We start from the raw sequence: 17,975 nt of genomic DNA on the forward strand, positions 1-17,975 counted from the left end.
TGTTGTTTATAACCATGATTCCATCAGAGCACTAGAAGCAACAGAAGCACTTCTATGTGTAACATTCAGCTTTGAGAAGTCCAATAGGATAAAAAAAAAAAAAAGAAGTACAGTAGGGATTGGAGAGATGGCTCAGTGGTTAAAGGGTTGAGGACCTTGGAGGTAACCCTGAAATACCATAGCAGTCCAAGTGAGAGAAACACCTTTGAGAAAGGGCTATGAAGGTGTGCTGGCTGGTTAAGATATATTTTCTATGAGAAGTTGGCCAAAAGGGAATTATAAAAAGTAATCCTCCTAAATATGATGGAGAATGGAATTTCAAAGGGGAAAGTGGGGGGGGGGGAGGGAGGAGGGAATTACCATGGGATTTTTTTTTATAATCATGGAAAATGCTAATAAAAATTTAAAAAAGTAATCCTCCTAATCAAATATGTATGTGTAAGTATGCATACATACTTACTGATTGGCAATATTGTCTAACATTTGGATAGAGCCAAAAAAAAAAAACTCCCCAAAATGTAGGGTGTGGCTAGGATAACGGCATCTGACATGAGGTATACTTTGTGCCTCCCCTTAGAATTACTCAGAAGAGCTGGATGTGGTGGTGCACATCTTTAATCCCAGTGATCAGGAGGCTGAGATAGGAAGATTGCTCTGTGTTCCAGGCCACCCTGAGACTACATAGTTAATCCTAGGTCAGCCTGGGCTAGAGAGAGACTCTACCTTGAAAAAACAACAAGTGTGTGTGTGTGTGTGTGTGTGTGTGTGTGTGCGCGCGCGCGCACGCACGCACACATATGCAGAATCCAGAGAACAACCTCAGGTGTCATTTCTCAGGAGCACCATCCACACTCCAACATGATTTTTAAAATTTAATTTATTGATTTGCAAGCACAGAGACAATGGACACACCGAAACTCCAGCCACTACAATCTCCAAACGCATGCACCACTGTGCATCTGGCTTTATGTGGGGAATGGAGAATTGAACCCAGGTCCTTAGGCTTTGCAGGCAAGCACTTTAACTACTGAGCCATCTCTCCAGTCCTGAATTTTAAAATATTTTAATAATTTGTTTGTGGGCTGTGGAGATATCTCAGTGGTTAATGACACTTGTCTGCAAAGCCAAACAGCCCAGATTCAATTCCTCAGTATCCATGAAAGTCAGATGCACAAAGTAGCACATGCATCTTAGAATTTGTTTGCAGCAGTAAAAGGCTCTGGCACACCTATATTCACTCACTGTCTCCAAAATTTTTTTTTTTTTTTTTTTGGTTTTTTGAGGTAGGGTCTCACTCTAGCCCAGGCTGACTTGGAATTCACTCTGTAGTCTCAGGGTGGCCTCGAACTCACAGCAATCCTCCTACCTCTGCCTCCCGAGTGCTGGGATTAAAGACATGCACCACTACGCCCGGCTCCCAAAATAAGTATTTTTTAAAGTTATTTGTGTGTGTGTGTGTGTGTGTGTGTGTGTGTGTGTGTGTGCGCGCGCATGTGCACTCTCATACATCCATGCACACATACAACTAGGTCTCTTGCATCTGCAAATGCCCATTCAGCTTTATGCACAAGGCCCTAGGTTCAGTCTCTAGAATGCCAAGAAAATGAGCAACAATAATAAAAAATAATAATAATCCTCAATAATTTTTTAAGTGTGACGTGGTCCTGAAATCAAGAAGTTTGAGAATTGATTCTTTAGATCCAATGACCAGCTTACAGGATATATAACAAAAGGTGTTAAAGTACAACCTTAAAGATATAATCTGTCAAAGCCAGACTATAGAAAATTGTTGAAGGCAAGCATTATCACCATCAAAAGAGGAATAAAAAATGTGAGAAGAGTGCCTATATACCAAAATGACTGGTAAACTCCCTGCCAAGAGTGGTGGCACACCTTTAATCCCAGCACTCGGGAGGCAGAGGTAGGAGGATCGCTGTGAGTTTGAGGCCACCCTAACATAACGAATTGTAAGTCAGCCTGGGCTAGAATGAGACCCTACCTCAAAAAGAAACAAAGGAAAAAAAATAGACTGGAAAACTTATTCATCTATCAAAATTAGAATGTTAATGTAGAAAACCATAAAATAGCTATTTGAGGTGTATGTGACAGCTCATAACTGTAATCCCAAAACTCAAGAGACTAAGAAAGTAGTACCATGATTTGGATGGCAACCTAGGCTACAGAGAGACCCTGTCTAAAATAAAATAAAAAATAAAATAAAATGCAGGCTGGAGAAATGGCTCAGCGGTTAAGGTACTTGCCTACAAAGCCTAATGACCCAGATTCAATTCCCTAGTACTCATGTACCAGATGTATAAAGTGATGCATACATCTGGAATTTGTTTGTAGTGTTAGAGGCCTTATTGCACCCATTCTCTCTGTTGTAGTCCAGTCCACATTGCTGGTAGAAATCACCCAACCAAGAGTAGCTTCTGGGAAAAAGAGGTTTATTTTGGCTTACAGGCTTGAGGGGAAGCTTCACGATGGCAGGGGGAAACGATGGCATGAGCAGAGGGTGGACATCACCCCCTGGCCAACATAAGATGGAACACAGCAACAGGAGGGTGTGCCAAACACTGGCATGGGGAAACTGGCTATAAAGCCCATAAGCCCACCCCCAACAATACACTCCCTGCAGGAGGCATTAATTCCCAAATATCCATCAGCTGGGAACCTAGCATTCAGAACACCTAAGTTTATGGGGGACACCTGAATCAAACCACCACACTCTCTCAGCCTGAAAATAAATATATATTTTTTAAAAAGTAAGAAAGAGCTAAAGAAATAGCTTAGCAGAGCATTTGCCTGCAAAATCTGTGGACCTGGATTCAATTCATCAGTATTTATGTAAGCCAGATGCACAAGGTGGTACATACATCTGGAGTCCAACTGCAGTGGCTGGAGGCCCTGAAGTGGCCCCCTCAAATAAATAAAAAAATATATATATATTTTAAAACAGTAAAACAAAACGCCTGATTAAGCCAGAAGAAATCTGAATACTATCTGAGTAGATAGGAATATCAAGAACTATCAAGTTCACAATATGGCTACATTTTAAATTTTCAGAAGAGTCCCTATCCTATTTCCTCTTTTTTTTTTTTTTTTTTGTTTTTTTTTGTTTTTCAAGGTAGGGTCTCACTCTGGTCCAGGCTGACCTGGAATTAACTGTGTCATCTCAGGGTGGCACTGAACTCATGGCAATCCTCCTATTTCTGCCTCCCGGGTGCTGGGATTAAAGGCGTGTGCCACCACGCCCAGCTCTATTTCCACTTTTTAAAAAGTGTTATTTATCTGAGAGAGAGGCAGACAGGGAAAGAGAATGGCCATACCAGAGCCTTTAGCCACTGCAAACAAACTACAGACACACACATGGGCCACCTTGTACATCTGGCTTTATGTGGGTACTGGGGAATCAAACCCAGGTCCTTAGTCTTTGCAGGCAAGTACCTTAACCACTGAGCTCTCTCTCTGGTTTTTTTTTTAAATTTTTATTTATTTGTTTACTTGAGAGAGAGAGAGAAAGAGGCGGGGGGGGGGAAGAGAATGGGTGCACTAGGGCATTCAGCCACTGCAAATGAACCCCAGACACATGTGCCCCCTTGTGCATCTGGCTTACTTGGGTCCTAGAGAGTTGAACTGGGATCCTTTGGCTTTGTAGGCAAATGTCTTAACTGCTAAGCCATCTCTACAGCCCTAAAAAAACCTTTCTTTTCAAAACACGTATAATGCATTTTTCTTTTTTCTTTTTTTTTTTTTTTGTGGTAAGGTCTCACTGTAGCCCAGGCTGACCTGGAATTCACTCTGTACTCTCAGGGTGGCCTCAAACTCACAGCAATCCTCCTACCTCTGCCTCCTGAGTGCTGGAATTAAAGGCGTGTGCACCATTCCCGGCTGAAAACATGTATAATGTATTTTAGTTATAATCCTGTCCTGTTACCTTCTCTTGTCCTAACTCCCTATTGCCTTTCCATTTTAAGGTCTTTTCCACCCATCATCCATGATGGAAGGTTGATGAGTCCCATATTGTGCCAATCTTGTACAGGTAAGCTGTGAAGTAACTAATGCAATGGCCATGTCATGTCTGCATGTGGGTAATGGGGAATCAAACCTGGGTCCTTTGGCTTTGCAGGCAAACGCTTTAACCACTAAGCTACTCTCCAGTCCTCTTAAAGACTTTAAAAAATTTTTATTTATTTGCAAGCAGAGAGAGATGTAGAAAAAAGACAAACAAAGACAATGGGCATACCAGGGCCCTCCAATCACTGCAAACAAACTCCAGATGCATGTGCCACTTTGTGCATCTGGCTTTATGTGGGTACTGGGGAACTGAACTGAGGTTGTCAGACAAGCACTAAGCCATCTCTTCAGCCCTTAAAGACTTTTAATACTTCTCCCATAATGCTTATATGTACATAGTTGCAATACAAATATATGATGTACCATCCTTCACTTTATTACCTGTTCCATGGCCATACACCAAAGTACAAAATATGTACTGTGAAGTCAGAGAAAGAATGCATATTGAATTTGAAGATGTGTCAACAAGTTTAATTATCATTTTAGCATACCAAGCAGAGTCAAGAGCCGATGTCTGTGTATTACAGACAAGTACTTTCTCACTGAATTTTACCCAGTATGTTCTCCAGAAAGTTAAAAGAGAAGTTGAATAAGTGTTGTTGTGTTCAAGACAGAGTTTAAGAACTCTTGCCCTTAAAAAAAAAAAAAAAAGTGGGTGTATCAAGCAGCTTCACATGGCTGGGATGAACTTTGAGACCAGACACAGTTTATGGGAGGAAGATGGGATTTATTTGAAGCTTAAGAGATTCAGGGGAGGTTCCATAATAGCAGAAGTGGCCCCCTTACACAGATCCAATCAGAAAGAAAAGTCATCAACAAAAACCAAGCAAGCACACCTCAGGAACTCCAGGCAAAGCTCAAGCATTTTGCATATATTTAGATTAGAATTCCAAATCCACCCCACACCTTAGGGCTGGACCCTAGGACCTGCCCACAGTGACTCCTCTTCCAGTGAGGTGGCTGGAGATCCAAATTACAAGTTCTTAATAAACTCTTGAATTAACTGCAAGACATTCATTCAAACCACCACAGTGGGAAAATCAAGTTCAGAAGGAAGTAGTGTGATATGTTTGGCAATAAGACAAGATAAGCTTCAGAATACTGGTGAATACACTGGGGATGTAGCTCTAGCATGCAAAAAGGCCTGGATTCGATTCCCGGCATCTCATAAAATCACTGCACTTGGAGGAGGCAAGAAGATCAAGGTCATCCTCATCTACATAGCAAATTCGAGGCCAGCCAGAGCTACATAAGACCCTGCCTCAAAAAATAAACAAAAAGGCCTTGAAACCTAGGAAGTCACTCACTCTTCTCAACTAGTGACATGAATAGAAAAAATAAGACTGTACAGGAATCTTGATTTAACACCCATAAGCCTGCCTCTAACAATACACTGCCTCCAGAAGGCTCCAATACCCAAACTGCCATCAGCTGGGGACCTAGCATTCACAATACAGAAGTATATGGGGGGGTACCTATAGCAAACCACCACATTCCGCTCTGGCCCCCATAAATTGATAACCATACACGATATAAAATGCAATGCATTCAGTTCAACTTTAAAAGTCCCTATAGTTTTATCAATCCCATTGCTGTTCACACACTCCCATTGTCCAAGGTCTCTTAACTGAACTGTAATACCAAAAAAAAAATAAAAAAAGCCAGACATAGTGGCACATGCCTTTAATCCCAGTACTGGGGAGGCAGAGATAGGAGGATCGCAGTTGAGTTTGAAGCCACCCTGAGACTACATGATGAGTTCCAGATCAGCCTGGGCTAGAGTGAGAACCAACCTCAAAAAACCAAACCAACCAACCAACCAACCATAATGACACAGAATAAATATTCATAATGCAAAAGATGGCACTGGCCATAGCAAAGAAATATTCAACCAATACAAGATTTAAAACAAACAGGGAAAGCATCAAATTTTATAGCTCCAAGTCTGACAATTCTAGCCAGTGACAGGTCTTAAAGTCCAATAATTCTAACCAGTGATGAGTCTCTGCAGTCCCAATTCTAACCCTCCAGCTATGCCACTCACAGTCCCAGAAAACTTCATCTGGTGCTGGCAGCTTTCCCTAGAAGCCATCCTACATACTCCTGGCATATCCATTGGGTCTCTACTGTAACCCATGGTCCCTCCTCATGGTTCCATTGGGCCTCCAAGCAGGTAATCCAACAAGCTTGCTTCACACTACCCATGGCCATTTCCAAAGCACAAAATCATGTTGCAAATTCAATGACCCTCTCTTTCCTGCATTTGTTATACTCCATAGTACCAGGTGGGCTACCAATTTCTTAATCTAGGAGGGAAATAAAGCAGACTTTGAAGAACAGAACACTCCTTCAGCATTCAGGCCCTTAAAAAGAGACTGCATTCTTGTTGCTGTCCCATTGAAGATCAGGTGGGCCAATCTCAATGGTTATAATCTCTCTAACAATTGCAACTGAATGGGCACCAGTTTTGGTCCAAAGATTTCATTTCTTCCTGTGCTGTATCTTTCTGCTCACACTAGTCCATTTCTACGCAACACAACCCTGCACAAGTTCTAAAGACACAGAAAGAATGCAGTAAGTGTCTCACACAAACTGCTTCTAGCCTAGTCCCATAAAAAAGTTCTTTCTTCCTCCCATAAAACTAATGTCACAGTCCATAGTTCTTACTGCTTTCAGGTCTTCCAACACTGACCAGAATCCATCAAGCTGTACTTACAGCATTGCAAGGTATTTCTTAGGCCAAGGTTTCAAATTCTTCCACATTCCTTCTACAAATAGGTTTCAAAAGGCCAAAAGCCACACTGTCAGGTTCCTAGCATCAACAACCCCACTTCTTGGAACCAATTTTACTGTTGCAATTAGCTTCACATTGCTGGCACAAAGAACCAGACCAAATGCAGCTTGTGGGAGGAAAAAGGGTTTATTTTGGCTTAGAGACTCAAGGGGAAACTCCATGATGGCAGGGAAAACATGGCATGAGCAGAAAGTGGACATCACCTCCCGGCCAATATCAAATGGATAACATCAGCATGAGAGGGTACCAAACACTGGCAAAGGGAAGCTGTTTATAACACCCATAAGCCTTTCCCTGATACACTGCCTCCGGGAGGCTCCAATTCCCAAATTACCACCAGCTAGGAACCTAGCAATTAGAACACATAAGTTTATGAGGGACATCTGAATCAAGCCACCATAATATGCAACAAAGTTTTATAAAGATGGCCTGTGCCAGAACACAGTCTTAAATTTCAGGTTCTAGATTTGACCTTATTTGTTAGGAGATAAGAGAGTTTATGGAGACCTGGATATAACTCAGTTGATAAGAGTGCTTGCCTGCTATGCATGAAGTGCTATTTCAATCCCCACCATCACATAAAACCATGCTAAGTGGCACATGCCTGTAATCCCAGCACTCAAGGGAAGTCATCTTTGTTTACTTAGAAAATTCAAGGCCAGCAAGGGATATATGAGACCCTGTCTCAAAAGAAATGTATTGCTGGCATGGTGGCACATACTTTTAATCCCAGAACTTGGAGGGCAGAGGTAGGAGGGAATACCCTGAGTTCAAGGCCACCCCAAATATCTGAAACTAATATGAATGATTGAACAATTTAAACTCAGAAGCAAGGATCAAAGCTGGGCATGGTGGTGCATACCTTTAATCCCAGCACTTGGGAGACAGAGGTAGGAGGATCACTATGAGGTCAAGGACACCCTGAAATTACATATTGAATTTAAGGTCAGCCTGGGCTACAGTGAGATCCTACCTCGAAAAAACAAAAGCAAAAACAAAACAAACAAACAAACAAGCAACAAAAGGAAGGATCAGGGCTTCAAACCTTTTAAATATTATTAGGTGCAGGGACTATACCTTGAATAATAAACGCTCTCCTTTTTCCTTCTCCTTTTTTTTTTTTTTCACCAGCTCTAGCAAAGATTACAGTTGCCTATCAGATGTCCATTCTCTCTCTCTTCCCTTCTATTACTACAGTAGTAAGACAGACTTATTTGGGGCAGTAATATGCTCAAAAATATCACACCCTCATGAAAAAATTTCACAAAAAGCATTAATCCACTCCAAGGGAATGGCATCTGGGACTGGTGACATTATTCATGTGGTCCTGGTTTTGTAGGCACAGAAGTAGCATGATTAAAGGAGTCATAGAGTCATAGTTCCAAAGAGCTGCTAAGGTCAGGCAATGTGTGGCAAGGTCAGAGTCTGCAAAAAGACCCAGTAAGGCCAGTGTGTGGATCTGTGAAAGTAAAGCCTAAATTGCAGTGCAGATCCCATGATGTTGGAGATGCCAGACCATGGGAAGTATTCTTAAGAAAGCTGTAGCTGGCCTAAAATGACCTAATCCCTTTAGAGCCTAGATGATTACATCACAAGCCTAGATGCTACACATGGAGCTTCATGACTTGGTGTTTACCTCAGTGAGTTTTTTCTTGTTCTGATCTGATCTGACCTAGAATTCACTATGTAGTCTCAGGGTGGCCTCGAACTCCCCGCAATCCTCCTACCTCTGCCTCCCGAGTGCTGGGATTAAATGCGTGCGCCACCACGCCCGGCCCATTCCTCCTTTTTGGAATGGAATGTTTACTCTGTGTCATTGTATGATGGAAGTATGAGACTTTTTTGTTGTACAAGGGTTCACAGTTAGTACACAGCTACTACACTGTGTCTACTTTATCTTATCTGACCTTCTACATCCAGTAAAACCCTATACTGCACTGTCCTAATGCTGGAACCTGGTTCTCATACTGTCAAACACACATGGTCAGCATTCACACTACCTAGAACTACTTTTCCCTTCCTTCCTGTGAAAGACATTATTCTTAGTTGACTATCAGAGATTTCTTTATCCCTATCCCTGTATTAAAAGTCACTGCAGACTAACTATTGCAGTCAGGTTCAGCATTGCTGGTAGAAATCAACCAACCAAGAGCAGCTTCTGGGAAAAGAGTTTTATTTTGGCATACAGGCTCGAGGGGGAAGCTCCATGATGTCAGGGAAAACGATGGCATGAGCAGAGGGTAGCATCAGCCCCTGGCCAACATATGGTGGGCAATAGGGACAGGAGAGCACACCAAACACTGCCATGGGAAAACTGGCTATAACACCCATTAGCCCACTCCCAACAACAAACTCCCTCCAGGAGGCATAAATTCCCAAATCTTCATCAGCTGGGAACCTAACATTCAGAACACCTAAGTTTATGGGGATCACCTGAATCAAACCACCACACTCATCAAGTTCCAAATATGCTCCAACATTAAAAAAAAAAAAAAAAAAGGTGCAGGAAAAATGCCTAGATCTTCCCCCACCCTCACACATACACACAATAAGCTCAAATGTGGATATGTCCAATATGGTCACATAAAAGAGACAAGACACCAAGATGAGGGGTCTACTGCTGAAAGAGGTATAGTATATGTTATAAGACAGTGTAATCTTGCTTTATGCAATAATGTGGCAACAGGTAATGCAAATGGTACTCCTACGGGTGGGAAGCCACAGCTAAAAGAGTAGTTTTAAAAGCTGTAAAATCAGACTGGGAGTGGTGGCGCATACCTTTAATCCCAGCACTTGGGAGACATAGTTGGGAAGATGTCTGGAGGCCACCCTGAGACTACATAGTGAATTCCAGGTCAGTCTGTGCTAGAACAAGAATCTACCAAAAAAAAAAAAAAAAAAAAAAGCTGTAAAAATCAAGCTGGAGAGATGGCTTAGCAGTTAAGGCACTTGCATGTGAAGTCTAAGAACTCACATTCAAATCTCCAGATCCCACATAAGCCAGATGCACAGAGACACAAAGTGCACAATGTTGCATGTGTACACAAGGGGGTACACATATCTGGAGTTTATCTGCATAGGCTGAAGGCCCTGGCACACCCATTCTCTCTCTCCCTCTCTGCCTCTTTCTGTTTCTCTCTCAAAATAAATAAATTAATTAAATAAAAAGCTGTAGTATCAACAATGGTTTTGAGATGTCTTCTCTTCTATTTCAATGCAAACCTACCTAAATATATGACCTGTACAGAGGCTTATTTAAATGAGTATCTGAAGAACAAATGCAACACTGCAAGATAGAATTGTAGAATAGTGCTCTGCTTTCTCATTATGAATTTCCAAGGTTACTGAGTTTCTCTGCCAGAGAAAGGCCTCTGAGTCCTTCCCAGGAAAGAAGGAAAGCTTACTCTCTTCGGCTGAAGAGATAGCTTAGTTAGTTAAGGCACTTGCCTACAAAGCCTAAGGACCCAGGTTCGATTCCCCAGGACCCACATAAAGCCAGATGCACAAGGTGGTGCATGTGTCTAGAGTTCATTGGCAGGGGCTAGAGACCCTGGCGCTCCCATTCTCTCTATCTGCCCACCCCTCTCAAATAAATAAATAATATAAATTTTTAAAAACAAGCTCATTCTCAGTACTCATTCTTATCAACAGAAAGAGCTACCCACAAGATGAGCCAAGAGGCTCCCACTGAAGAAAAGAGTAGGAATGGCAAAACAAAACAGTACAATCCCAATGGGTAGTTTTCTCTAAGTGTAGGAACAGAGGAAGAAGTAAGGTAATTTTTCTTCTTTTTTTTTTTTTTTGTTTTGTTTTGTTTTGTTTTTTTGAGGTAGGGTCTCACTCTAGCCCAAGCTGATGTGAAATTCACTATTTATTCTCAGGGTGGCCTCAACTCCCAGCAAGCCTCCTACCTCTGCCTTCGGAGTGCTGGGATTAAAGGCATGCACCACCATGCCCAGCTTCTAAGATAATTTTTCTACCACCAAATCTTCACTGGCTTTCTTTAAAAAATCAACTCAATTCCCTTATCTTACCAGCAGGCATGGAACACTGAAGTTATAGGAAGCCACTCCCTGCCATGACAGTTTCTCTATTCATGACACTGGCCCACCAAGACTAAGAAACATCTTTAAGTTACTTTCCCATGGTTGTTCTTCAAGTTTCACTTATTAAAACTACCCAAGAATAGAAAATACACACTACAACATGCAGTCAGTAAGTATTTTTTAATACTTTCTTTATTTATTTGAGAGAAAGAGGCAGATAGAATAGGTGTGCCAAGGCCTCTAGCCACTATACAAAAACTCCAAATGCGTCTCTTAGACCAAGGTTTCAAATCCTTCCACATTCCTCTTGAAAATTGGCTCCAAAAGGCTAAAGCCACAGTCAAATGTCTAGCAGCAATCCCACTCCTTGGTACCACTTTATTGTTGCAGTCATGTTCACATTGCTGGTAGAAATACCCCAACCAAGAGCAGTTTGTGGGAAAAAAGAGATTTTGGAGCCAGGTGTGGTGATGCACACCTATAATCCCAGCACTTGGGAGGCAGAGGTAGGAGGATTGCCGTGAATTCAAGGCCACCCTGAGAATACAGAGTGAATTTCAGGTCAGCCTGGACCAGAGTGAGACCCTACCTCGAAAAACCAAAAAAAAAAAAAAGAAAGAAAAACAAAACAAAGAGATTTTGGCTTAGAGGCCCAAGGGGAAAGCTTCATCATGGCAGGGAAAATGATGGCATGAACAGAGGGTGGACATCACCACTGGCCTACAAAAGGTGGACAATAGGAATAGGAAAGTGTGCCAAACACTGGCTATAATACCCATAAGCCCACCCCCAACAATACATTCCCTACAGGAAGCGTTAATTCCCAAATATCCATCAGCTGGAAGTATAGCATTCAGAACACCTAAGTTTATGGAGACACCTAAATCAAATCACCACAATGGGCCACCTTGTGTTCTGGCTTTACGTGGGTAATGGGGACTCGAACCTGAGTCCTTTTGCTTTGCTAGCAAGCATCTTAAAGTTTAAGCCATCTCTCCAACCCTCAATATTTTTAAGGAAAACCTTTGGAAATTTTTTCATATTTTTATTTATTTTAGGAAAAAGAGTAAGTAAGGATGTGCCAGGGGCCCCTACCTCCACAAACAAATGCCAGATGCATGTGACACTTCATGTATCTGGTTATATGTGGGTTCTGAGGAACTGAACTCAGACTTTCAGACCCTAGAAATATTCTTTTTTAGCTGTACAAATCCTGCATCTGCTTATGATTTAGGACTATATCTAACAGTGGTTCACAGTGTGGTCTGCAAGATCTTCTCGAGGGTCTGCAAAATCAACACTTTTCATATTAATACTACGGTATCGGGCTGGAGAGATGGCTTAGTGGTTAAGGCATTTGCCTGACGAGCCTAAGTCCCAGGTTCAGTACCCTAGGACCCACATAAGCCAGATGCACAAGGCGGCACATGTGTGTGGAGTTCCTTTGCAGTAGCTAGATGCCCTGGAATGCCCATTCTCTCTATATAACTCCTTCCTTTGTCTCTCCTTCTCTCCCAAATATCAAAAAATAAAAAAATTTAAATTACACTAAGATATCACGAAGGAGTTATGTAGCCTTTTGCACTGCACTGACACACTGACAGTGCAAAAGTGATAATGGGTGGCACAACTTCTGGCCTCCTAAGACTAAGGAAGGCAGCTCTTGTTTGGCTAAATGCATATATTGTTCTCACCAAACTGTCCTGAAAGACTCAGAGTGAATTCAGGTCAGCCTGGGCTAGAGTGAAAACCTACCTCAAAAAAAAAAAAACCACTACCAAAGGCAGTGGTAGTATATCCAAATTCTTTTTTGTTTTGGATTTTCGAGGTAGGGGCTCACTCTATCCCAGGCAGATCTGGAATTCACTATGTAGTCTCAGGCTGGCCTCGAACTCTCAGCAATCCTCCTTACCTCTGCCTCCCCAGTGCTGGGATTAAAGGGGTGCACCACCACACCTGGCATCAAATTCTTTACCTACAGGAAAAGAACATCAATTCCACCTTTGAGTGTCCTCGATGAAGCAGCCACTCTGGGAAAATCTTCATAAAAAGCTAAATATGGCCAGGCATGGTGACACATTTCTTTAATCCCAGCATTCAAAAGCAGAAGCAGGAGGACTGCTGTGAGTTCCAGGCCAGCCTGAGGCTACATAGTGAATTATGGGTCAGCCTGGAGTAGAGCAAGACCTCAAAAAATCCAAAAAAAAAAAAAAATTTAAAAAAGCTAAATATGCCTGTTGCAGTCTGGTTCGCATTGCTGGTAGCAATCACCCAACCAAGAGCAGTGTGGGGGGGGGGGGTAAAGGTTTAGAGCCGGGTATGGTGGTGCACACCTTTAATCCCAGCACTCAGGAGGCAGACGTAAGGAGGATTGCTGAGAGTTCAAGGCCAGCCTGAGACTACATAGTGAATTCCAGGTCAGCCTGGGCTACAGTGAGACCCTATCTCGAAAAACCAAAAAACAAAAAGAGGTTTATTTTGGCTTACAGGCTCAAGGGGGGAAGCTCCATAATGGCAGGGAAAATGATATCATGAGCAGAGGGTGGACATCACCCCCTGACCAACATAAGGTGGACAGTAGCAAAAGGAGAGTGTGCCAAACACTGACATGGGGAAACTGGCTATAACACCCGTAAGCCAGCCCCCAACAATACACTGCCTCCAGGAGACATTAATTCCCAAATCTCCATCAGCTGGGAACCTAGCATTCTGAACACCTAAGTTTATGGGGAACACCTGCATCAAACCACCACAATACCATTACTATACAATTGTCTTGTCTTGAACACTTAGTTCACTGGAAGGAAAACTTAGGTTCACACTTAAAATCTGTCCATGAACTTTCACAGTAACTACATTCTTAACTTCCAAGAATTGTAAATACCTAAATATTCTTCAGATAAATGGTGTAACAAATTGTTGAACACCCATACCGTGGAGGACTAAGCAATAAAAAGGAACAAACAGAGAGAAAGAAAATGAGAAATAGAAGAACAAATGAACAAACATTGATGGTTTTTCCAAGAGCTGTGTGGAAGAATTATGAGTTGCTGTTCAATGTACACAAGTTTGTTTTGCAAGACAAAATGAATTCTAGAGATATCTCTGATGGTGATGATTTCACAACAATATGGATGAACTTAATAACAAAAAAAAGAAGGAAGGAAAGGGGGGAAGAAATGGAGCCTGGCATGGTAGCTCACACCTGTAAACCTGTAATCCTAGCAAGAGGAAGGATAGGCAGAACAGCTGCAAAACTGAGACTAGCCTGGTCTCAAAAACACAGCAAAGAAAGTTAAGATACTGTCAATCAGAAATTCAGAATGGCCAGGCATGGTGGCACAGACCTTTAATTCCAGTATTCAGGAGGCAGAGGTAGGAGGATCGCTGTGAGTCTGAAGCTAGCCTGAGACTACATAGTGAATTTCAGGTCAGCCTGGGCTAGAGAAAGACCATTAATAAAAAATAAAAAACAACAAAGAAAGTACTTGGAAGGCAGAGGTAGGAGGATCACTGTGAGTTCGAGGCCACCCTGAGACTACATAGTGAATTCCAGGTCAGCTTGGGCTAGAGGGAGACCCTGCCTTGAAAAATCGGAAAAAAAAAAATCCTCGGACAGGAGAGGGGGCTCAGGAGTTAAGCCATGTGCCTTCAAAGCCTAACGACCTGGGTTTGGTTCCTTAGTACCCATGTAAAACCAGATGCACAAAGTGACGCACACATCTGGAGTTTGTCTGCAGTGGCTGGAGGCCCTGGCATGCCTATATATACATATACACACACAATCTCTTACCTCACTACTTACAAATAAAAAAAATTTAAAGAGAAATTCAGGATGAGAAGGGGATGGGATCAGGAAGAAACACTGGATCATGGACAACTTGAGGTCTTACAAGGAGATCACTGTATTTTATTCTCTGCTTACACTGCATATACATTCTTTACATCTCACAGATTGTCAATTCCCTATCAACTTAATGGTCAACGCATTTTTTTAAAGGAAAAACATCCATGATAAAGCAGAACAAATTATTAACTCCTGACCCTCTTCCTTGGCAACTAGGACCAAATGGTAAATATGAATGAAGTCTGCTGTGTACCAAAGTAGACTGATTGTCTCAAGCGGAAAAAAAGTGCATATGATTAAGTAGGGAACTGCATTAGACACATTTTTTATGAAATACACAAGAACTGACAGAGGTAGTGATTTAGACTTACATTTGGGAGACACTTCCTTGAAACTGAATAGGAGCCAGTCACTTTGGGTGCAAAACTGACAGTATTTTGTTGTCAGTGAGAAATATCAAGCTTTCCACTGAAAGCCAGAATGTTGGAAAACTTTTATCTGCCTTGAGTTTGACAGCTTCTCAAATTGTAGAAATGTTAATAAAACATTAACCAAAATGTGTTGGCATTTGGGACCTGCCTAATGATCTGAACCAAAAAATATAATAATAGGAAACAGGTCCATTCAAGCTACAAGACAGACCCAGGAATCTTAAGTTTAATTATGAAAAGCCCAGTGATTCAGCTTCGTAGTTCCTATAAAAACTAAGCTTGCCCGGCGTGGTGGCGCACGCCTTTAATCCCAGCACTCGGGAGGCAGAGGTAGGAGGATCACGGAGAGTTCGAGGCCACCCTGAGACTACACAGTGAATTCCAGGTCAGCCTGAGCTACAGTGAGACCCTACTTCAAAAAAAAAAAAAAAAAAAAGACCTAAGCTTAAAAAACCACCACTTTGCTGGCTGTAGGGGCTGATGCCCAACACTCAGGAAACTGAGGTAGGAGAATAGCCTTGAGTTCAAGGCCAACTTGGAATACAAAGTAAATTCCAGATCAGTGGGGGCCATAGTGAGACCCTGCCTCAAAAAAAAAAAAAAAAAGAAAGGAAGGAAGAAAGAAAGAAAAAGAACATGACTGGAGAGATGGCTCTGCAGCTAAGGTATATGCTTGCAAAGCCTAACAAGTGGAGTTCAATTCTCCAGTACCCACATTAAGTCACATGCACAGTGTGCATGCATCTGGAGTTCAATTACAGCAGCTGTAGGCCCTCTCTCCTCCCTCCCTCCCTCCCTCTCTCCTTACAAATAAATTAAAAAAAAAAAAAAAACGGGGCTGTTGAGATGCAGTGGATAAAGCACTCACAGCTCACATTGGAGTGCCAAATTCCAATTCCCAGACCCCATGTAAAAAGCCAGAAGCCATGGAAGGCTTCTTTAATTCCAGCATGCTGACACTGATGGTGAGATGGGCGGCACACAGGCGAATTACCCAGAAGCTGGTGGCAGTCCAGCAAAGAATAGTAGAAAGAGAATCCAGAGTGAGAAACCCTGTTGTGAATGAGGTGAACAGATGAGAACCAAGCCAAAAGTTGGCTTCTGACCTACACATACAGGCTCACACACACACACACACACACACAAGCACGTGCACACACAAATGAATAAGAGAAAACCACCACTTGTAAAGCTCTGCTGTAGTAACAAAGAATATTCACAATTATCTGGTAAAGGTATTCAAATTCCTCTCTTCAAACTACGCGTCTGTGTAAGACTAGATATCCTTGACACAGTTCAATCAAAACACATCACGGCCAGGCGTGGCCTTTAATCCCAGAATTTGAGAGGCAGAGAGAGGTAAGAGGATCACTGTGAGTTCGAGGTTAGCCAGGGGACTACAAAGTGTACTCCAGGTCAGCTTGGGCTAGAGTGGGACCCTATCTCGAAAACAGCAGCAAAAATAAATAAATAAAAATCGAAGTGTGCGAAGAATCCAGCTTGTCTTCTATTAGGCCAGGTGTGGAAGGGAAGCGCAATGACTTCCTATCTAGCTTTTCTGTTTAGTACATGCTATCTTCATGAAAATGTGCTATGCATGTTCACATATCACCAATTATTCAGTGAATAGGCATTTTAGATGTCCATTTTCACTTCTAATACAGCAAGTTTCTTTGGACACCAAGTCTCTGAGATCCACCGGTCTGGTTCAGATTCCAAGTGACAGAACCTGATAAACTACCGCTATTATGTACGTGGCGTCGGACCTGCAGCAGGCTCAGGGGCAGCCGCGTGAGTGCTCGGGGCGCCGCGGCACACCTCTTCCGGCCGCAGGCCGCCCGCCGCGCTCCGCCCCGCCGCCGGAGCTCGGCCGGCGAGTCTCCGGGCCGCCCGCCAAGGCCAGGCCGCCGGCGGCTGGGGGCGGGAGGCCGCGGGGGTGGGGAAGGCCGCCCTCCCGGCCTCCCCGGCCGGTCCCAGGCCCTGCGAGGCTCGGGAGGCGCGGTGGCCGACGTGGCGGGCTGTTACCTGTTGGTCATTCCGGCCGCCACGCCCAGCATCTCTGCGCGGAGGACGTCGGGTCGCCCCGTAGCTCAGTCCCGCGCCGCTCTAGCCGCACCCTCCTCTCCGGTCGCCGCGGCCCGCGCAGCACCAGCCCCGGGCAGGAAGGGTAGGCGGGGCCGGGGCGTGGAGTCCGTGGAGGCCGACCAATGGCGCACAGCGCGCCAGGGCGCGCGGGGACGAGGCGCGGCGGGACCCGGCGCGGAGACGACCACCGCCCACTGCGCGCGCCTCGGTGCTCGCGCTCGGGCCGGCAGCCCTGGCCCCGCCCCGCCTCTGCATGGCCCCGCCCGCCTGTCAGCTCGTGCTCCGCCTCGCGACCTGGCCCCGAGGCGCCCTTCTGTGGTGGGCGCGTGCTCCTGGGCTCTCCTCGAGCTCCCGGGTGGGCGTCCCCCGTTCCTCCGTGGAAACGTGACAGAGCGTGACAGGAAGGCCCGACCAGAGCCTCCTTGGCCCGAGACACCCTTGCGGACCGCGTGGCTCTGGCCGCAGGACGTGGACACGCACTGGGCTCCACCCGCCCCGGAGGGAGGGACCTCAGGAGACTGGGGGACGTCTGGCTAGCGAGACTTCCGGAACGAGGGGGCCCGTGTAGGTTGGGGACCTCTGGGACTGCGCAAGCCTTCAGACTTTAAGATGTTCTCACTACGATTTTTACCTAATATTTGCTTCCAAACGGGGGGGGGGGGAGAAATTCAGGATAAATTGACTAAAAATTGGCT

The 17,975-nt window shown here is 43.9% G+C and overlaps 1 protein-coding gene across 1 annotated transcript in view; it reads right to left on the reverse strand.

Moving 5' to 3' along the window:
- Nucleotides 1-17,354, reverse strand: part of Lims1 (LIM zinc finger domain containing 1) — a 133,553-nt gene extending 116,199 nt beyond the window's left edge. Inside the window, exon 1 of the mRNA XM_045148163.1 lies at nucleotides 17,221-17,354. Coding sequence (XP_045004098.1) covers nucleotides 17,221-17,252 — 32 coding nt within the window. The 5' untranslated portion in view covers nucleotides 17,253-17,354. The remainder of the gene's footprint in view (nucleotides 1-17,220) is intronic.
- Nucleotides 17,355-17,975: the final 621 nt, after the last annotated feature.

This window comes from Jaculus jaculus, chromosome 4, assembly GCF_020740685.1.
Source record: "Jaculus jaculus isolate mJacJac1 chromosome 4, mJacJac1.mat.Y.cur, whole genome shotgun sequence".
Taxonomy (NCBI): domain Eukaryota; kingdom Metazoa; phylum Chordata; class Mammalia; order Rodentia; family Dipodidae; genus Jaculus; species Jaculus jaculus.